The 22,772-nt window shown below is 35.8% G+C and overlaps 1 protein-coding gene across 3 annotated transcripts in view; it reads right to left on the bottom strand.

Moving 5' to 3' along the window:
- Nucleotides 1-22,772, bottom strand: part of LOC129003220 (bumetanide-sensitive sodium-(potassium)-chloride cotransporter-like) — a 49,858-nt gene that overhangs the window by 4,087 nt on the left and 22,999 nt on the right. Inside the window, exons 3-20 of one of the 3 annotated variants that reach the window (XM_054431507.1) lie at nucleotides 22,086-22,178; nucleotides 20,557-20,632; nucleotides 18,236-18,331; nucleotides 15,721-15,974; nucleotides 15,225-15,339; nucleotides 14,717-14,856; nucleotides 14,050-14,271; nucleotides 13,467-13,574; nucleotides 10,778-10,901; nucleotides 9,869-9,990; nucleotides 8,939-9,074; nucleotides 8,159-8,370; nucleotides 6,406-6,653; nucleotides 5,623-5,783; nucleotides 3,008-3,271; nucleotides 2,139-2,253; nucleotides 846-997; nucleotides 326-443 (exon numbers count right to left, since the gene is read on the bottom strand). In XM_054431507.1, the coding sequence (XP_054287482.1) occupies nucleotides 326-443; nucleotides 846-997; nucleotides 2,139-2,253; nucleotides 3,008-3,271; nucleotides 5,623-5,783; nucleotides 6,406-6,653; nucleotides 8,159-8,370; nucleotides 8,939-9,074; nucleotides 9,869-9,990; nucleotides 10,778-10,901; nucleotides 13,467-13,574; nucleotides 14,050-14,271; nucleotides 14,717-14,856; nucleotides 15,225-15,339; nucleotides 15,721-15,974; nucleotides 18,236-18,331; nucleotides 20,557-20,632; nucleotides 22,086-22,178 (2,756 nt within the window). Of the gene's footprint in view, nucleotides 1-325; nucleotides 444-845; nucleotides 998-2,138; nucleotides 2,254-3,007; nucleotides 3,272-5,622; nucleotides 5,784-6,405; nucleotides 6,654-8,158; nucleotides 8,371-8,938; nucleotides 9,075-9,868; nucleotides 9,991-10,777; nucleotides 10,902-13,466; nucleotides 13,575-14,049; nucleotides 14,272-14,716; nucleotides 14,857-15,224; nucleotides 15,340-15,720; nucleotides 15,975-17,651; nucleotides 17,748-18,235; nucleotides 18,332-20,556; nucleotides 20,633-22,085; nucleotides 22,179-22,772 lie in introns of all 3 variants that reach the window. The other 2 variants (XM_054431509.1, XM_054431508.1) reach the window with 2 other exon arrangements.

Genomic DNA, 22,772 nt, shown 5'->3' with positions numbered 1-22,772 from the left:
TGCGTTCAAACAGCCGTGGCACCTGAGGGATTAGGAGACCCCAAGGGTTTCCATGGGGTCTCCTAATCCGTCAGGTGCCACGGCTGTTTGAATGCACTAACAAACATATAAACATAAACATTGTGCATAAGCTCCATTATGAATTAGTGCATCAGCTATTTAGGTCATGGCTGTTTACATCACTATCATACCCCCAAGATATTAATTTTTACTTTAAGCTAATTTCCTGGTTAGAAAGGTGTCTGGATCAGTCGAGGTTTCCGGTACAACAATTTTTGTTTTGTAAAGGCTCTACTACTTTATAATTAAATTCTACGATACTCACATAACTACAAAAGTAGAGTCCTTTGAGTATTCCTGCAATAACTCCCTTAGCCTCATGTGTCTGTTGGTTTTCTCTGCAAGGACCAAAAGCTCCGACTCCATTATGTAATTTTTCTCTTCTGAAATTGAATTTTTTTATCAAGTTAAGTTTTTATAACTTTCAAAAATGTTGCATGAATTTTGATCATTGTAAATCATTGTAATCATTGTAATATCAAAAACAGTTGAAAGATTCAATATTTCTTATTACACTATTAATCCGTACTACAATTTGAGATTCACGTTTGTGTTTGTTTTTGGTTGTTTACTAATAAAATAGTTGATACTTATTACTAGTTAACTCATAAAAGTTGATTCAATTGAAGGAAAACTCTACATTTTTGACAAAACTTTTAGTCCCTGGGGTCCCTGGTTCAAATCCCACCAAATTACCAATGAATTTTATCTAGGTGATATTGCTGCAACCGCTAGGTCTAACCTGGACAAAAAAATGGAAAATTAAGTTTTTCTTCCATGCTTACCCTCCTCAGGTATGTTTTCATCATGGGGCAAAAAGTTTTCAATAATTTTGTCAAACTCCTGTTTCGTCTCTTCCCTGGCCTTCTTGGTGATGTCCGGAATGACTATGAGGTCGCTGTAGTCAATGCGAAACTTGGACAGAAGAGCCGCCAGACTGAAAACAGAAACATAAACTAACGAATCACCCTTGCCAAGTGTTATACAAAATTCCAATTATCAGTACATGCATGTTAGATAACACAATTTTTTGGCATGGTACAAATACAGTGGAACCTCATTAACAAGCAACCCTTGGTAAAAAGTATCATATTTTAATACCCTTGATTTTATTTTAATTTATTACATGTTATTGCAATCCTCGGTAAAAAAAAGATTTGACAACAAGTCTGATTACCCATATTGGAGACGTTTTATCGACATTCAATTAAAGTACAGCACTGAGATACATTTCAAATCCCATGCTCCATTACTTAATATTTTTATTAACACCAATATCTTATTGGTTAAAAAAAATGTGCTTAGGGAGTGACGTGCCTTATACAGTAATCATAGTTCCATATTGCTCTACTTCAATTATCATCCTAGCACAGGGCATAAAATAACATGTTAACTGGGCGACACAAGTGTCGCCCAGTGCTCAGATTTTGTCGCCCAGTGACTGTGGGTGGTGCCGGCGTATTTTTTTTTATGATTCACATTTTAAATCTATGTATCAGAATTTAAAAAATAACATTATGTAAATATTTTAGAGTATTGAGCTATGATTTTGGCCCAAGAGGTTGTGAAGGGACCCTTACAACGTTCTAGAATACGTAATTAAGTGAGATTATATGGACTATTTAAAAGCAAATATAATCAAAAAATTCATTAAAAGTTACGTAGCAATGTGTGATTTTCACTTTAATGTAAGAATTAACTTAACCGGACCCCCCTTTTTGATAAGGGGTATTCCATGCTCCTCAGACCCCCCGTTATGTCGCCCAGTGGAAATCCCTTAAAATAAGCTCTGTCCTAGCAAATAAGACATCATTAATTAATTACGTACATTTTTTACAGATTTTGTTACAATAAAAATATATTGAAAAATTAGCTTTTCAATGATTAATTTTGTGTCACAGTAGTTCAAACAGTGCGACAACAATGAACATACATAAAATTATGTTTCAGCGTCTACTTTGCTACTTTGTGTCTGCTTTCCTCATTTTCAAACCTTCATTATAGTATTCACTATAAAGTATATACATTTAGTCAATGATTATAGTGATTCAAGATTCAAAACACACAATTTTACTTACTTGCGCTGATCACGGTCCAGCTGATTTTTGCGGTTGGCCAGGGAGAAGATCCTTAGCTTGCAATCTGCAAACTGTGATCTGGTCAGCAAGATGTGGGGTATGAGGAGAGTCAGACCTGTGCAGACATAACACTGTTACTGTTTGTGTATATGTGTAGAAAACATACTAAAAGAGACAAAGGTGGTTGGGAGCCAATATTATTTTGTGGTTAAATAAAGATATTGGTATTTACAACTATATTTAAATTTTGAACAGGTACGGTATAGGTATTCTTGATTAATTGTTGTATCATAATATTAACTAAATACTGCAGTATTTACCATTGACTAAACTCATACACTTATACTCCATCTCCACAGGACGTTACACGAAACATTATGATTCTGATTCAATGTATGGCACAGTAATGAAGGCTATAGTGGCTTAATCAGAGCATTAGCCTTCAACATTTTAAGGCAATCCATACTCTCAGGGGTAACAAATTCAGAATTTTAAAAATATTTAGGACATATTCAAACTTGGGATACTCTTTTGGACACCTTAAACTTTAAAATCAGTTCAATACTTATGAAGAAGAAGTGTAAAAAGAGTTGGCGTCATGAATAGAGGAGCATCTATGTCTGGTACTCATAATAGTACTTCTTATCCACACCCTTTTGCATTAGAGGCCTTACATCCATATAACCAATGGCAATATATTTACAATCAGTGATAAAACATTGACATCAGTATGATAGGACGTAAAACCAATACTCCTCTTGGCAACACTTTGAAGCGCTAAGTTGGAAATACATAAACGAACAAAATAAAAAATAAAAATAATTAATTAATTGATGTTTTAATAATAAATGACCGGTGTATTCACCAACCTCCATCGTCATAGAGCCACCAGACATCGACGAAGCCCTTCTCCTGTTTCCGTCGGAAGTGTGTGAGTTGCCGCATGATGTTGTTGGGTAGTGGCTCGCCCTCAGCACTGACGTACATCTCTGAGCCGTCCTTCCCCTTGGCGGAGTCTTGCTTGGCGGGGGCCTCCATGATCTCTTGTGCCTCCTGCATAACCTCAACAGAGACTTCCTCCACCGGCTCGCCTTGATCTTGGTCTGCCACTATTTCTACGTCGCCCAACTCCTCTGTTACACCGTTTCAAACTTTAGTTGGGTAAAATCGTAACCTTCTAAAGCTATCACATTAGATTGATGGTAAATGTGTTTACTTTGCCGCCAACTCATCAAGATGCATAGTTAAAGGAAAATATAAGTGTAAGTGTCAAGTATAAGAGTCCTTCAAACCAAAACCATAGACAAAAGAATTAAATATAGACTGACAAAGGAAGGTTCTGCGATGTGCCGCTAGAGGATGCTCAGTGTTCACAGATTCACTGCCGTCGTCGACTCACCGTCTGCTACCATCACTACCACCCTTGCAAACGAAATGCTACCAATGTATCAGACCCACTTTTCATTATCGGTAAAGTATGAAATTCTGAAATCCCATAACTTTAACGGAAAAGTCAAATTGTTCAAAAATCTTTAAAATTTTTAAAACACGGATAAATAACGGAACAAACTCCTAGTCCCTGGATTCTAGGGAATTCTCTAGAAGTTGGCAACCCTGGCTCCAACTACCAACTTTCCATGGCAACGCTCGCTAGCGCTTGACGCTGCAGCTGTGTGCAGCAAAACTACATGGCACTCCTAGCGGTGGACGCCAGAATATATGCTAACCGCAGCACTGCTGTCGGTCTATATTTAATTCTTTTGCCTATGCCAGAACTGAAAATAGCTCATAATGGATGGTAAACAATAAAAATTATTAATGCTGAAGTTAAACCAAAAATAACTGACAAATAATTGCAAAGAGATACGTTGTCCAAAAACTCTTGACATGGGTAGCCTGTGGTAAAATTGTCTACATTTGGATGCTTCCAGTCATACCCGTGGCGATATACATGCACATAGCTGTAAAGGTTTGTCTTTGGTGTAAACTGTGTTTAACTTATTTTTACAACATATCTAGAAGTGCTGAATACTTTTTCTAGCCTGACGATGGCGGAGTTCTAATAACCGTTGAAACATATGTAGCAAGGTTTAGTACATGCTACTCTATATGTCAAGGATCATCTGACGAGGTATGTCTTGGCCATAAATTATGATTTATTGTAATCTTAGGACTATCAAAATTAATTATGAAAATAGTTTTAATTTTGAAAAGTTCTTTGATGTATGTTCGAGTGAAAATATTAAATTTAGACATATTTCCTATCCATAAACTTTATATTTGTAACCAGGACTATAGAAGAGTTAGAATGTAAATATACCTAGTGTATGGTTCACTGAGTCTCTAAAACTCAGCAAGAAGTTCTAACTTCTAAAAATATTGAAATAAATTAATAATACAACTACACTCTGGGCAAACACAAATATTTTACAATAACTGGTCCCTTGTTCATCTTGGAGGTTCCTTTTTCTGACCTTTTACAACATTAAAACGCTCAGTAATATTTTAATTTTCTATCCTATACTACCCCTCCCCCTTTACCCCTTTACTAAATATCCTCCTTGCCTATTTATACACTGATGATACCAGGCACCCTACCCTATGCCTCATGCTCCTTTAAAGTATACATGCACATTTCAAAACTTAATGACGAGTAAAATGTTAACCCTGTTATCAACCAAGCTTTTCCACTTCTTTCCCAAGCTTCCCACCATACTCATAAGCTCCCTGCACCCTTCTCAAGCTCCCCACTACATTCTTAAGCTGCATTTGCCACTACTATCTTCCCAAGCTTCTCACATTCTACCCAAAATTTACCTGCCACCTTTCTCAAACCCTCACAAACATTCTGAAACCACCTTCACTACCTTCTTGAGTTTCTCATTACATTCTCAAGATACCCTTGCTACCTTCATGAGATTCTGACTACATTCTCAAGATACATTTTTGCATTTTTTACATTTTTGATACTTTCTCAAGCTTATGCTATCTTCTTAAGCTCCTCGCCACATACTCAAGCATCCTGCCACCATCTCAGGCTCCCCACTACATTCTCAAGCTCCCCACTACATTCTCAAGCTCCCCACTACATTCTCAAGCTCCCCACTACATTCTCAAGCTCCCCACTACATTCTCAAGCCCCCCACTACATTCTCAAGCTCCCCACTACATTCTCAAGCTCCCCACTACATTCTCAAGCCCCCCACTACATTCTCAAGCCCCCCACTACATTCTCAAGCTCCCCACTACATTCTCAAGCTCCCCACTACATTCTCAAGCTCCCCACTACATTCTCAAGCTCCCCACTACATTCTCAAGCTCCCCACTACATTCTCAAGCTCCCCACTACATTCTCAAGCTCCGCACTACAATCTCAGGCTCCCCACTACATTCTCAAGCCCTGCACTACATTCTCAAGCAACCTTTGCTACTTTCTCAAGCTTCCCAAGCATATGGCATGTTCCCAAGCTCCCGCCACCTTTACCTAGTTCCGCACCAGATTGGTTCCTCCTCATTTTGTCCTCAGCATCTTTTTCGTCCAGAGAAGAGATCATGACAACATCCTTGTCCTGAAGCAGAGCGGAGTAGTCTAGTCCATTGGGCATTCTGAGAATGGCTACGGCCAAATAGGTGTCCAGTGCAGAGCTAAATAGCATACATAATACTTTTAAAATTTTCTAAGACCAACCAAAAAGTTTAGCATCATAGTTTAATCTTGAAATAATCTTAATTCATATAAGATACATGAATAGAATTGTTTGAGCCAAAAGTATAATTATTTCAATGTATTTATCATTTAGAGATTACAAAATATTAGATGGATTAATAACAAGAATCACAAATAATTTTAGGAATCTAAGTTACCTGAAAGTACAAAAATCTAAGTTCCACATTCTAAAACTAACTTCTTTGCTGACTAGATGATTCCAAAAGTAGAACATTTTCCCACCATTTAAAACTTAGCTTCCTAACTTTGATGATTATTATTTTGAGTGTTCATACTAAAAAAAATTAATTTGTAGAAACAGCTGTGTTTAGCATTACAGTTTACATTAGTATTACAGCTGTGATTGTTGCACTGTAAAATTGTTCCCTAAGGGTTAAAAACTAACTTTGAGTAAATCCATACAAAATCTAGTACCAGCATAGATAAAACATATTCCCTTAGACAATAAAAAAAAACATATGCTTAAGCCATAAGACACATTTCTTTCACTTTAAGCAAGGATCTATTCAGTATGGCTCAGATAAGCTTATTCCTACTCACTGTATGATGCCGAAGTACTGGATGAGATGATCTCTGGGACATGTCTGCCAGTCACTCTTGTACCCAATCAGCACAGTGTTGGGTCTCAGCTTGCCGAGTCCTGCTATCTGCATCAGCGACTGAGCAGCAGTCTCGAAATTGCCAGTTCCCTCCTCTGCGATGCTGACGAACGCTTTGATCCGATGCTGCTCCAACCAACGGTACGCTTTCTGGCTCAGAGCTTCGTACACTCGCTGTGAGTGAGTGCCCTGTTTGGTACAAATAATGTCTGTTATTGACCAGCTGTTTTGATGATAGTTTTTGACAAAATGTAAACGATTATTGGAGTACTTTGGTTCAACATCAGATAGAAAAGGTGGATGATTGGTAAGTAAGATAGGTTTTAGAGCAACATGTTTAAAGTAACATTCAGTATCAACTAGAATAGGAAAGAAACTAGATTTAATAAAAAATGAGTCAGCATAAGATACAACTGCAGATTTAATTCACTATCATCCTTATGGATCAGCTGAAGATGGGGGAATGTTTTTGTCTGGTAACTCACGAGTTGGTTAACAGGTCATCAGTATTAACAGGTCATTTAATTATGTTAAAATTAACAAGACCATATAGAATTATCAATTTGTGAACTCACCTGCCTGTGCCATTGGTATTATAAACAAAGATCAGAGTGTATAACTGTAAAATTTATCCTCAAACAAATAAAAAAGCTACAGATTATACAATGGGATAGGAAGTTTATTTTAAAAAGTAATAGGAGGGTCAATACAATTAAGCTGATGAATAAAGTTGATGACGAAGAAATACAAAAGTCTATGTATCAAGTCGTAAATTCAGTTCAATAGTTTCAATTGAAACCAGGACTCTGTCAGAAAATTTACCACTCATCAATTACATCTTCACCGATCTACCCTGCTATAGTTCCTTGACAAAATATAGGCGGTTTAAGGGGAAGGTCTCTTGGGTTCCTCTACTACTTTTTTAGCATAATCTATATATCAGCTGATAAGCCATCAGCTGTTTTTCCAAAGTTAGTGTGAGGTGGAGTGTAATCCCTTTTGCTCAAACCGTCTAACTTGTTTGAACAGAGTATATTGAGGTCAAATCAATTAATAACTTAATTAAATAACTTGTCACTTTTAACTACAAAGTGATACTTCTAACTTCTACACTTTTGCTCCTTAAGTTTTAAAGCCATTTTAGCAAATCAACAGTGGATATGCTAGTTTACTCTTCATATTATTCATTCTGATAGCCCCTGGACTACGAATAATGACTTTATAGGCTTCCCTCCGTCAGTAGTCCAAAATTGTGTCTTAATTCAACTAATGTTGATCAAAGCTGACATGTTTCGTTGCATTGCAACATCGTCGGAGCTTTACGTCAAAAACATCAAACAATTTAAACATAAAATACAACACGGGACACGGAACATTTAAACACGAAAAAACACGATAGCGCTATCATGACACAGCACGGCCAGCGGTTGTGGTTAGAACATTGAGTCTACCTACAACCGCTGCCGTGCTGTGTCATGATAGCGCTATCGTGTTTTTTCGTGTTTAAATGTTCCGTGTCCCGTGTTGTATTTTATGTTTAAATTGTTTGATGTTTTTGACGTAAAGCTCCGACGATGTTGCAATGCAACGAAACATGTCAGCTTTGATCAACATTAGTTGAATTAAGACACAATTTTGGACTACTGACGGAGGTAAGCCTATAAAGTTTACTCTTAACGAAACCATCCTCATACCTTGACAATGTGTCCACACATGAGTAGAGAGTTTCCTTTAGTGACGAGATGAGCGAAGTCTATGAGAGGAGGTCGAGCGCCAGGCAGTCCTGACATCACCAGTAACTGAGGGCGGTAGTTCTTGACGTGCTCCTGCACCTTGTTGAGGTCGAGGGTTGATTTGAGCGCAAAGTTGTAAGCCTGAGCTTGAGTGGACGAGCCCCAGTTGACTTCTGCAAACACAGTTTTAGTTGTATGTTAGTCTTAAAACCGTTGGGTTGAACGGGAAGAGGTGTGATGATTTTTCCAAAACTTACAATCAGAATAAACTATCAGTGGCTTTAAGAAAAACACTACAGTACCCTAGTCAAAATTTGTAATATAGTACTAGTCAGTTGTAATTGAACCACAAATATAAATAATTTAGTTACTAAATGGCGAGGGACTGTAATTATTTGCACAAAAATTAAAATGTTCATGCTTTAAAAAAAGAAGAATTTTCGGAAAGTCTAATATTTATGTAAACGAATCTTAGACTAGAGTGTCCTTAAAATAATAAACCAGCCCTTTTATCTCATCCCATGTCAGTTATGAAGTCCTCTGGATAAAATAATAAATTTTAAAATACCTTATTTAAAGTTGCCTAATATTTTATGAGCTACAGCCCAACCTCCTAGTACGGTATTTAAATATTTTGAAATATAACATATTTAAAACATAAAAAGCTTCCTTTTGAAATGCTGATCGTAAAAGCTCTCATGGGACTATGTATCATGACTCTTAACCTTACTAAATACTTGCCCGGTTTCCTGTAGGAGACGTAAAGATAAAGAGTAATGACGACAAAGAACGTAACTAGGGCAGTCCACCAGGAGATGAGGAACATGACTGCGATGCAAAGCAGTGTTCCCACCAGACTCACCCAGGCGTTGTAGTACTACCAACAATGCAGAAAAAATCATAAAACATTGAAAAATGATTGAAAACGAAAACACGTGTTTGAAAACTATATCAAAATTAAAACAATAAAGATTTTGTTAAATGTTGTTTTGTTGTGTGTCGTACATATTGTGTCGTGTGTGTTGTACATTTATGTGAAAAAATCATACCCCCACCCTTTTGGTTCAAAGAGTTGGAGTACACTTTTTTCAATCAGTTTGTTTAAATTGCTACAGATCTGAAAGACATTATTACAATCAGAAAAAAAAAAAACATGTGGGCGTAAATAGCAAGAGAAACGGCATACCTTGCATTCTTTTTTCAGATTAATCAAAAAGCTAAGCAATAGTACATTTTATTGAAACAAGCTTAAATAAATAGAAAACTGTAATAGTAGTTTGCACAACGATAAGCTTATGTATATTGTTCCTTCTTATGTATATTCTAATATAGGTTGTTATATTGAAAATGATCACAACACTCTACATGCTTGCGTGTTATATTGAAAATGATCACAACACTCTACATGCTTGCGCTCGTCAATCGAATTGATTCACATTCACACAAACACAGTATTTTAACTGTTGTGGTGGACGAGTTTTTTTTCTGTGATTGCAGTGCAAGATTGGTTTAGACTAACTCAATAACTCCTTTATTCGACCAAAGTAACAAACACAGATTTGCATTTGTCATGCCAAACTTAACACAGAGTTGTACATAATAGGATTTTGCACAGTTAGCAAAACATTCAAACACTAGTAAAAGAAATAAAATATGTAAAAGACTGCCTACCTTAAAAGCAGGCCGCCATCCAGGGCACTTTGAGATTGAGGCATGGAACACAGAAAAGTTGATGAGAGCATAAGCAGCCAAGAAGAAATTTGAGAGAAGGGGAGCAATAGCATTCAGCTGGGCTGTAAACAGTAATAAATTTAATCCAAGCTACAATTTAAAAATTTTTTGTACCAAATATCATACTAAATTCAAAATTCTGGTTAGTAAGAACATTAGTCAAATATTCAATTAACAAGCCATAAAGGCGAACAAATTGCATAACTCGACCTAAGAAATATTATTTTTTTTACATCGAGATCCCGCTAAGTGCTAATAATATGTTGCCGCATTATTTAAAACTTTCTAACACTGTATATTTTAAAATTATTATCTTGGTTTTAGAGATAATTATCATGAGTAGCACAAGAAATTGGTCCAATAATTGAGGAAAATTGATACCATCAAATACTTTTCTTATACCATTCTAATTTTTCATTATGACTCAATGCTTCGGTAAATTGGTAGAACAAGCATATTTCCATTCGTCATGGCATACTCAAAATACTAGAAGAAGATTACTAAGATTGGACTAGTGTACCTGTTGCTTGAATTCAAGCAATTGCAAGGTGTTACAGGCGTTATTTTAAAACGAAAAACAGTCTTAATTTCCAATGACTTTAAAAGAGTCGACTCAAAGATTATGGAAATATTCACGATGTACATCCTAGAAACGACAATTAATATTATTATGATGACCTTAAACTGCACTGCATCGTAACTCTTAGAAACAGACTTTATAAAAACCCAGAGCAGTAAAACTTATAAATCAATTCAGTACTGAACTGCATTTGAAACATTATATTCCTGGTTTGAACTTCTTTCAAAGATGATTTTAGGGTTAAGTTTAGATATAGTAGAAATACCAACCAATGAGAATGCAGCCGAAAGCGATGCCGGAGACCAGAATATAGCCTCGGGCTGGGTCATTGTTCGCTCCGTAGCCTTTAGCAAAGAACTCTATATTTGGATACAGTTTGTCTTTTGCTAGAGCCTGTAAAATACATTTTTGTGAAAATACAGAAGCTTTAAACAAGAAACAAAATGAAAATTCAAGAATAAACTGTTTAGTTGGTTGAACAGTTCTAAAACTTTACTTTCTGTAAACCGATGTCACTTTTGTGACATAACTGTGTTGATGTTGTTGATCAACCCCTATTTCGTCCACACAGTACACAGTATTTTTGTTTGGAAACAATAATTTTACCACCTGTTTACTTAGCTACTTAGCTTCATATTTCAGTAATTCAGAAAAACTCTTTTATTTTATATGATGGTTTTGATTTTGACTCTAGATATACTACAGTACCATATACTAGAGTTTTCATTTTATGTTAAATGTTAGTTTTACGAAGAGAAATAAATTCAACTAGTGTACATGTTGCTCGAATTCGAGCAATTAGGCTACAAAGTATTACAGGAGTTATTTCAGATTAAATAACAGCCATATTTACAATGAGTTTAAAAGAGTCAACTCAAATATTACCGTTGTGTAACTCAGACCCTGTTTACCTTCGTTATTGATTAACCTAAAGCATTCCGGACGGTTCTCTCCTTCTCAAAATGCCTCGCTGTCCAGGCAACACAGGTCATTAATAGAGGGCCAATTGAGAACGAAAAGTCGTTTTGGGGTAGTGTTAGGGCGCATTTGTAACCTAATAGTGTCCAGGTTCAGGTTCAGACTGCGCCTTTTACGCGCCACTGTTCTGCAGCTGCGGTCGTTATCACGATTGCGCTTCCTGTCTATGTTTCGTTGTCGTTGCGTCGGAGACATTTAAAAGAAATAAACAACAAATAATGAACAAATTATAGCTACACAAAACAACGATAAATGCACAAATTTAAGTTACAATCATGCTAACACAATCCATCATAGCGACACAAAACAACGATAAATACACAAATTTAAGATACAACCATACTAACACGATCCGTCTTGGGGGTTATGTTTACACAAACTCAAATCCTACTAATCCTACTAATATTATAAATGAGAAAGTTTGGATGGATGGATGTATGGATGTATGGATGTATGGATTATGTTTGTGACAAGTGAACACGAAAAATACTGGTCAGATTGGGCTGAAATTTGGCATGATGATAGCTCACATTCCCGATTAACATATAGGCATATTCTTATTTCAAAAATCCTTTCGGGCTCCGCCCCAGTGGCTCTGGAGTTTCCCATGTTAACCTTATGAGAAATGGAATTATTGAATCTTAACAGCTGTTTCAATTAAACAAGTTGGTTCTGTTCTATGATGTTCAATAGCATTAAAGTTACAAGGATTACCAACAGGGTGCAGCACTATTATTTCTTTTACATTTATGACAACAGCTAATTTGCAACCAAAAGGTGAGTGAGCGTAGCGAACGAACTTCAACCTGGAGGCGAGTTAGCGTAGCGAACGAGCTCCAATCTAAAGGTGAGTGAGCGTAGCGAACAATCTTCAACCAGGACGTTATTGAGCCATGCGAACGAGATAATATTGAAAATTAAGAAGTTAAACGGGGCAAAGCCCGCGGGTTACAGCTAGTAGTAAATAAATGTACTCAATGTGTTTCGTTGAATTAAAAAGTAAATAACAGCAATAAAATTATACAGCTGATCAAAATGTAAACAATTATGTTCTTCATAAGGATAACATGGGAACTTTCAAAGCCACTGGGGCAGAGCCCAAGGGACTTTTTCAAAAATGCAAGGTCAGTTTGCAAATCTACGCGACACGCTCTTTCCAATGAGACGTCAATGGATAAAATCAGTTAAGAAATGGCGGAGGAGTTCAACCGACAAACTTTCGTGTAGCGTATTAATTATATAGATTAGCGTTAGTGACTCACGCTGCATGCTATGCTGTAAAATACAATTTTCTTCTGTATAGAAATCAATTATGGAAGAGCAACTTAGTGCTGCAAATTATAGCACATTTTATGTCCCTATCAATTAGATACTATTAGTGTAGTATAAACAACTGAACCAGGAAAATAGAACTTCAACAGAAGAACACACACTCTAGCAGTTCTTTTTTGTGCAAAAACTAAAAACTAGCAATTCAGCTGATTTATAGATGGAATGTGCTCTTCAATTCAAATTTGAATGGTTCCATTTTTAACCAAGGCAAAAATATTCATTGGATTTGATTTATAAAAATAAAAAAAACTATATAGTAAAGAGCAAACTGTAAAATTTACAAAACAATAGGAAATATTCACTGTAGCCAACACCGACAATCAAGTGTTGTTCGACATGAAACAATCATTAAAATAGACTTCATAATTTAAAATGGTATGAAAAGTCTATTTGCAGTATCGAAAGATATAGTTTTATGTTGTTAACATGCTGAGATGTTGATGCACAGAATTTACTGTAACTTTTTTCAGAACAAGAAACTCCAACGAATCTATTGGCAGATGAGGCAGTCGACTGTAAGAGAGCCAAAAGTCCGGAGATACTTGAACACTGCTCTGACATAAATCGAATTAGGGCTGGAGGGGATGCTCAAGACGAGGCTGAAGACAGTTTTGGGGCCTAAGTAAGTACGTAAATAACCCCAATCACCTGTAGCACTCTAGGAGCTCCGACCAGACTTGCGATGGCAGAGGAGAGAGTAGCAGCAAAACAACCTCCGTAGATGAGAGGACCCCACAGCGAGGCTAACTCCATAGCCTGCAGAAAAGTGACGGTTGGTATGACTACAGTCAAAGATATGAGGATATAATAGTAAAACCTGAAATCTTAAAAATCATAAATTTTACACATCAATAAATAAATACTGTATTTCATAACTTGGGTCTGAAATAACTCTTTTTGCCACAAGCTCAAACAGTTTAACGACTGAAGCGACAACAAGGTTGAGAAAAGTGTGAGAGTTGGAAATACACTTTTGGTCTCTGTGATCAACTCTACTATTTGCCATATACTGCACTAATTATTGAGCTAATTAGCTCAAAGTACGTACATTTTGTACATTGTTTACCTTTTTTTTGGCTCTACTAGGGAGTAAAAGAGCTGTAAACTTAGGTTATTTAGATAACAGTAAAGTAGGCTGCAATAAGCAAAAAAGTCAGACCTCAATATATACTTTTTCAAAACCTCTATTAAATCTAGTATGCTACCCCCACTACGTAAATGTGCACATTACCTGATTGTCATTCTGCATTCCGTATCTGCAAGTTCCGTTGCAGCTACCAATTTGCTCAAACAGCTCGTGATCTTTCAGCCCTTCAAACTCTGTTACCAGCGTCACGTTCCCGGAAGCGTCCCGTAACATGCAGCCTCCCATCATGAAGGCATAGCTGATGTACGACAGAAAAGTTGAGGCTATTGCCAGCAACGTGCCTTTGGGAATCGCTGAACTTGGGTCCTGTATAAACAAGTCTCCTATAAGGTCACAACAGTAGTAGATGCCTACAGTAGTGTGCTAACAGTAGTGGTAGATGTAGTAGATGATGTTTTTTTTTACCATCGTGATGGAAAATGTCCGCAATAAACCTTTGAACAACAGTAGTAGATAGTAGTGATTTGACATCAGCTGATGTAATGTCTGTCCATACAAGTTTGCAAAACAGTTTGGCTATTGACAGTGTAAAATCACTGATTAAAAGTAAAATATTTAAACTCAAGAGCATTAAACAAACATTGTATTTGATTGAACATAGAATAACTGCCCACTACCTGCCGATCTTGTCCGGTTAACCAATGTGCTGATAAAAATTGTCCGCTTAAAGAGATGTCATTTCCGCCGAGTGTAGTCCGGTTAAAACGATGTCTGGTTAAAAGGTGTCCGGATAAGAGGGAGTCTACTGTACCTTTAGATCCCCAGACAGATTCGCCCCCGCTACGATTCCTGTCACTGCAGGGAAGAATACAGCAAATACTGAAAAGAAGTCATGTTCCACCCCCTCAAATGTTCTGTAGTCAGGGCCAAGGTTTTCCTTGAACAATTCTACTGAAACAGAAAACTCCTCGTTTAGGCAATTAAAATGTAAATTTAAACACTTTAGACAGTGTAAGTTTTCTGAGCTAACAGATTGTAACATTGTAGAGCACTGAATATGGAATAAAGATAATCAATTGTGCCTGATAAAAGCAGTAAGGAATATTTATTTTGCATTCTTAATCTTCTTAAATGGCTTCATTATAAAAACAAAACTTGTATTCATACAATCATTCACTTTAAATTTCCTGACACTGCCAAAGATTGCCTCATAATAAATGCTACTCCTTGGTACCAGTATATACTCATATGGATACAGTAACAGACGAAATACTTAATCATTGAATTGCTTTTACAACTAATTACAGTAGAGTACTTACAGTTGTAACCAACAAATCCTTTGGCCACTTCAAGGTCATTTTTAGGTCCAAGGATAGTTCCAATGACAAAGTCTATCTGTGAGAAGAGTAGTACCACCAGAAGACACATTTGAGTCTGTAAAAAAACATTAAGATAATTTACAGTACTAATATACTACCTCGGATTGATTTTCTGGAAATAACCTTTGATTATTTTATGAAGCTGTTCCCATTGTTCAAAATAATTTAACCCTGTCCCCTATATTTTTTTTATCTGGATCAGCATCATGTCAAGCAACGATAAAATACATGCAGGGGCGTACCCAGGGGGGCCCGGAGGGCCCACTCCCCCAGACTTTTAAAACGTATATTTTATTTAGAACCCCTACCATTCAGTTAGCTCCTCCAAATTCTATCCCTGGGTACGCCCCTGTATACATGTTTACAGTGTTGGCCTTTTAGACTATCTGACCTAGTGAAATTCTATTAAGAGGGGGGGGGGGGTCATCATACTTACCCTAGTTACCCAGTCCATTCCAACAAATGCGAGGATTAGTATACCGACTAGAGTGACTGACCCAACGAGTCGTACGTCATTAGTCCCGTTGTCGATGATTGACGTGCCGAACATCCTCATGACGTCCTGCACGGACTCGCAGAAGCCTACGATGTACATGGAGACAGCTACGGAGTTGGCGAGTGTGAACATAAGACCAATGGCTCCTCCAAACTCTGGACCCAGCGAACGAGAGATCATGTAGTAGATACCACCTGTAGGAGCAAATGTATTGTTGAATATTACTGTTCTTTGAGGTATAGAGTGGTCTAACATGTACAAAACATTTTTGTCATGAAAGTATTAACTGATGTAGTTTGAAAGAGTTATCATATAGGTACCGGTACCCTTTTGTAAAAAAGCATCTCCAATATAGATTCAGCTCTAATTTTCATTCCTAAAAGTCCAATTTTTCTTTCAGTAAATAAGTTCTTCAAGATATAGAAATAACACACAATAAAGAATTTTTTATGATGCTATTGGATAACTTAATAGGATGTTGCTTGCCTAGTGGTTAGCGTCTCGGACTTCGGTAAGCTGTTTTACACTATACAACCTTTTTCATTTGAGGCAATTTTAATATGCTATACGGTAACAATTATTATTTTACCAATTTTAGACTTGGACATATGAAATAATGCTCTTACATCATAAACATAACTAAGATGAGGAGAATGTATCTTACTTTAAGTTCTCAGAATAAACTACAAACTAAAAGCATATTCTAAACAAAGATTTTGTTCAAAACTGCCTCCAAAACTATACTCTGTCCCAAAATAATATATTTAAGAAGAATTAAATGCAATACCTACATTTAAGCAGGAACAACAGCTATGTGTGTTTAGTGCCACTATGCAGAGAACTTTCATACTTGGGAGTTAAAATGTTGCAAACTATATGCTTGTACTTGTTTAAATAGCATTTACTTAATTATGTTGTTATTAGACTATAAAATATACCCGTTGCAGCCAACCTGCCTACCAAACGAATTTCCATATGCCTGATTGTATTTTCAATAAAATATCTTTTTAAACATGTCATTTGTATTCCCCATTTTAAATAAAATTGTTTAATGAGTATAGGTGTGCTGCTACAGGGAAGATAATAAGTAACAAAGTGTTTTTACTGAAAATAGACAGTTTGTATTCAATTCAATATACAGTTTGTCTATTTGATTTGTAATAACCCTGTATATAAATTTTCCAAATTTGACAAACATATGTTCATAAACAATCAAACTACACCAGTTTACTTATTAAAAAATAAATTATTTGTTTTTTTAAGCTCTAGGCCTACATGATGGTTAAGAAATAAATTGCAAAATTTTATGTTTTTACGGTTAAAAGATAGAAAAATCAATTTTTATGAATTAATTTAATTATAATTATAGAAAACCCCTTCATAAACTCTCGTTACCATTGTCCGATCATGCTAGTTCGCAAACTCGTTCGAATAGATGTTGGTTTACACCAAATTGAATCAAAATCAGATAATTTTTGCTCGAGTTATCATGTCAATGGAAACTATGAATATGAAGGGATGGTATTTTTGGCCTCTGTGGACTCAAAATGAATAAGTAAATCAGTTCCAGGTCAAGATCTTACCATGAGACATACGGTAATAGCTTATATAAGGAAAATTTCCTATAAAACAAAAGCCCAGAAAAAAAATAATCCACACATTAGTTTTTAAACACTAATTATTGAGTTTAAATAATCTTTCTATGCCATCCTACATCAGAAAAATGACAGTATTTATCAAATATAGTACAGCATTGGTAGTTATTTTATCAAATTATTAACTCCTTACCATGTTAAAGCCCCTCCACCATGAGTTAGATTTAGAGAAAAGCCACTAGAGGCCATTGTATGTCTTAGTGTAGAGTTACCGACCTGCTTCTATCTCTCCATTAGTGCTTACGGCAGACATGGATATTGCCGTGACGAGAGTCACGGTATTGGCAAACAAGATCACCGAGACACCCTGAACTGAAACATCCATGCACATGCGTCACAGCCCCTGCAATCATTGCAATCATTGTGCTTTGTAACTGACCCTGCAGTTAGGGCAATCACAATCGTTGGTCAATTGAGCGCCAGGAGTGTGAAAACGCAAACATATTGTCTATAGTAACATCAAAATGTTAAAAGCTTAATAGCTTAGCCAAGGTTCAGTCATTTAAAGTTTTATGGTGTATTTTAGAGAAGGAAATCGTATCCAAAATACTAGCAAAAAAGCGTAAAAACTGCCATAGTGAAAATAAAATGTGGAAAAAGCAAGTAATGCAAATAACACTGTGTAGTGTGTGCCTTGATAAAATTGAAGCTCTCAAACTCAAAAGTAAATCTAAGGTTCACTCTTCACACTGAAAACATGTATGCAAAAAAAATTAAAATAATAGTACAAAATTCACAGCCATGAAAATCATTGATAAAAGCAAAAAAAAGCTGTGCAGGCTCTTGGTTGTTTAGGGTACCTCCTTCAATCAGCCCGTTGGTGCTGACAGCTGACATTGACAATGTGGTGAACAGAGTGACTATGTTGGCCAAACATATGACTGCTACTCCCCACCCTAGAACCACCTTCACTCAAGAAACTGGTACGAACAAGTTATTGAAGGGATCTCTGTGGATATCACTGTTAGTAGTATTACACAATTTACACGTTTCGGAATCTGAAATCTACACCCATCCTCAGGTAAGAGAGAGTGCCTAAAATGCAAACAAAAATAGTACACAAACAGCCAAAGCTGGCAAATCACAAAAGAAAAACGTCACTGTATGGTAGTAAAAACAGGATACAAAGAGTTTCAAGTGAAAACCAGTGGTGTAGAGGGGTGAGAATAATGTTAGTGTGAACGGTGTTCCCAATCTGCTCTGCTATGTATCATAATATACTAATTACCAAAAGACAACCATTGCTTTTGCAGCCCAACAAAGCTAAACGGAATATAACATTATCATTATCATTAAAATAAGTTATACGTCTCACGCAATTGTGGTTAAATCAAAAAAACCTTCAGCGGGTGTAGCAGAATCATGAACAACTCTTGGATTCCCAGTGATACCATGAACATCTCCAATGTTAGTCAGTTCACAATGGGCGTTCCCACTCTGAAACATTTACCCTTACACCACCAGTTATCAGAAACTTTTAAAAATATGGGGTAGGTGAACACAATGGTTATGTCTGCAAAATAAAAGAGCTCCTGTGAGACTGGTACAAGTAACTGTTACAAATACAGGGTAAGTAAACACAATGGCCATGTCTGCAAAAGAAGGTGGCTCATATGTGACTGGTAAAAGTAACTGTTACAAATACAGAGTAAGTAAACACAATGAGCATGTCTACAAAAGAAGGTGGCTCAAGTAAGACTGGTAAAAGTAACTGTTACAAATACAGGGTAAGTAAACACAATGGGCATGTCTGCAAAAGAAGGTGGCTCAAGTGAGACTGGTAAAAGTAACTGTTACAAATACAGAGTAAGTAAACACAATGGGCATGTCTGCAAAAGAAGGTGGCTCAAGTGAGACTGGTAAAAGTAACTGTTACAAATACAGGGTAAGTAAACACAATGGGCATGTCTGCAAAAGAAGGTGGCTCAAGTGAGACTGGTACAAAGTAACTGTTACAAATACAGGGTAAGTAAACACAATGGGCATGTCTGCAAAAGAAGGTGGCTCAAGTGAGACTGGTAAAAGTAACTGTTACAAATACAGGGTAAGTAAACACAATGGGCATGTCTGCAAAAGAAGGTGGCTCAAGTGAGACTGGTAAAAGTAACTGTTACAAATACAGGGTAAGTAAACACAATGGGCATGTCTGCAAAAGAAGGTGGCTCAAGTGAGACTGTCAAAAGTAACTGTTACAAATACAGGGTAAGTAAACACAATGGGCATGTCTGCAAAAGAAGGTGGCTCAAGTGAGACTGGTAAAAGTAACTGTTACAAATACAGGGTAAGTATAAACACAACGGACATGTCTGCAAAAGAATGTGGCTCAAGTGAGACTGGAAAAAGTAACTGTTACAAATACAGGGTAAGTAAACACAATGGACATGTCTGCAAAAGAATGTGGCTCAAGTGAGACTGGTAAAAGTATCTGTTACAAATACAGGGTAGGTGAACACAATGGATATGTCTGCAAAAGAATGTAGCTCATGTTAGACTGGTACAAGTAACTGACAACTGTTACAAATACAAGGAAGGTAAACACTATGGAGTTTTCTGTAAATGGAGGTGACTCAAGTGGAAGTGAGACTGGTACAAGTAACTGTTACTAACAACTGCTACACCAGGTTTTGCTTCAAAGCTACCTTTGGTTTGCGTTATCCATGAAAATGTTATGACAAAATATGAGTCTCTTACTAGTAACTAGTTTATGTTTTCAAAATATGAAATATTTTTAGTTAAACATTCATATGACATAATTTATCCATTTATATTTTCCATGTAATCAACAATAACTTGTCGACTGAGCTTTAATCGTTTCCCACGATGACACAGGAGGCTGTCACATGATCAAAGCTCCTTACATTGTGGTTAACCACAGACTTGCATAAGTAGATATACCTTCTTTGCCTGATCACATTTTACAGATCTTTGATGTAAAACAAATATTCTAAGTTATCTATTGAAAGTTTTATAAGTTATTGTAAAAATGCAATACAAAGACACTGACTACTGTACTGTACTAAGTACTGTAAACGTTTTAGGACAAGTGCCTAATAATTGCTTGTCTAATTAAATAAGTTATGCATTTATAAAACTTAGTTATGATTTTTGCAAATAAACTTACCTACTCCTGCTTGCCCTATTACCCAAGACAACCGAAGGAACAGCATAACTCCCCAGATGTTTAGGAGGCATCTCATCTGAAAATGGATTTTAATGCAGGGACTTTGAAACTGACATATTTTTTATATTAAGCTGGGTTTTCCTAGGCGTGGAAGTGGAGAGCGTAGAGAGGAACGCGGATAGCGGAAAAGAGATTAACATGGTGTTTCACTCCGCTTCTAGGAAAACAGTAACATTAAATTACCTAAGACAAGTGGAGTCCACTCTCTGTGTTCCTCTCTCCGCTCTCCACTTTCGCGCCAAGGAAAACCCGGCTTTAGGGAATTTTACTGTCATATTCTATTGTTCTATATTCACATCTAAACTTTTCACCATAAATAATTCCAGTATTATAATATAATATGTCAAGTATGGTTAACAAGAGGAGATTTGGAAGAAAATTCAACATAGTGCAGGACAGAGAATTTTGAAGTGGTGAGGGCAAAAATTGAATTGAATTTGAGTGGGCGCAGTATTAAAAGTAAGTAGTATTACACCATGATATTACACCTACGGTTTGGGTAAAAAAAAAATCAAATAATATAGTATATGGTAACTTATATTGGAGATATTGGCAATGAATAGTGAAATGTATAATTAAATTTAAAAGTTCATTAAAATAAAACAAGACGGCCCAATTATGAACTCGGAATTACTTAAAATAATAACAACAAGAAAAACACTGTAATATATCCAAATTTCAAAAGATTATTTTTTCATATATTTTTCCAATATCCTCTTCATCATCTGTTTTAACTTTACTTTAAATTATTTTATCATTGTAAATATTTACTTTTTGTATCAGTTTAAACATGGACGATGGAAACATAGGCTAGTTTCTGAAAGCGCTTGTGGATTAAAATAATTTATTATATATTGACCTTGTTGACTTTTTAAATTTAATTATACATTTCACTATAGTATATGGTGATTGTACTGATCAAAATAATACAAAAAACGAAAAAACTTAGTGGGACCTTTAAGTAAAATACTTAATTTTACGTGACACTTGTGAACCCAATTGAATAACGTTAAAACCATTTCAGTATCTATGGATCTATGTACTGTAAGGGACAATAAGCAAAAATATGCTAAACACAAACATTTAAAGAAAACTACTGTGTATGGTCTAAATCCTTATTAAGAAGACAAACTTTGTGGTTAAGAGTATTTTTAGGATTAGCTGTTGATAAATTAAAGTATGAGTAAACATTCACTCAATAGTAGAGGCAGGTGCCTATTAAAAATACCTTGTAAGAAAAATTTCTGGAGAAAAAAATAATGTGCCTTGCATTGTGTTTGAATCAAAATATATTGGCACAAAGTTCCTACTGTAAAAACACCTATGGGATTTTTTATAGGCAAAATTCCTGAGTCCACGACTAGTTTAAATGCAAACAAAGCTTAAGTTTTCCTTTTGTAATCTTCATTGAGACTTAGTAAACTTTTTGTTCCATATCAGTTGGAAAAGAAAATCAAGTTGATACTTACATAAACCCCTTCAATCCATCCGAATTTGATAACCTTTCCTTTTTTCTGGTCAGCTTTGCCGATAATACTGTAATTGCTCTGTCTTCTTTTTGCCTGTAGCATAAAATAACTATTAATCTCTTTATTTACAATACTAATTGAGGTAGACCTGAAAGATTTTTGTTATGTTAGATTAATTAACTTGATTTATTCTATGTGAAAACGGTATCTATTATTTGTCATTTTGAGGAACATCATTAACATAATAATGAATGAAATTAAATGATTTATTGTAAAAACTAGACAGTTCATGATAATCGTCAAAAGAAAAAAATCAATATGGCTTTAGTTTTACAATGGAATTAAAACTAAAATTCTAAACTTAAATACTCTTTTCTTGACCTTGTTTGTACAAGCAGGTCTGAACTTATTATCTACTTGTTTGTTGGTGGATTTCTTCACCTTTCATGGTTGAATCAGTATAAAGTTAAATCTGACCTGTTTTCTTTTTGCCTAAAGTATAAACTAACTATAATCTTATCATGAGAATAATCGGAAATAGAAGTTGTAGTGAATAACCAAAGTTTTGGTGTTTGTATAAATAAACTGCACAGTTTTTGTGGAGTGCAAATGTTATCTCTTATATCACTTCAGTATCAGTTTTTAACATTGTGAATGAACTTATTACGTATAATAGTATAATTTTTA

This window comes from Macrosteles quadrilineatus, unplaced genomic scaffold (assembly GCF_028750875.1).
Source record: "Macrosteles quadrilineatus isolate MER2022 unplaced genomic scaffold, UCM_ALF_1.0 Scaffold_9__3_contigs__length_116548681, whole genome shotgun sequence".
NCBI classification, from domain to species: domain Eukaryota; kingdom Metazoa; phylum Arthropoda; class Insecta; order Hemiptera; family Cicadellidae; genus Macrosteles; species Macrosteles quadrilineatus.
This window is presented reverse-complemented; position numbering and strand designations above follow the sequence as displayed.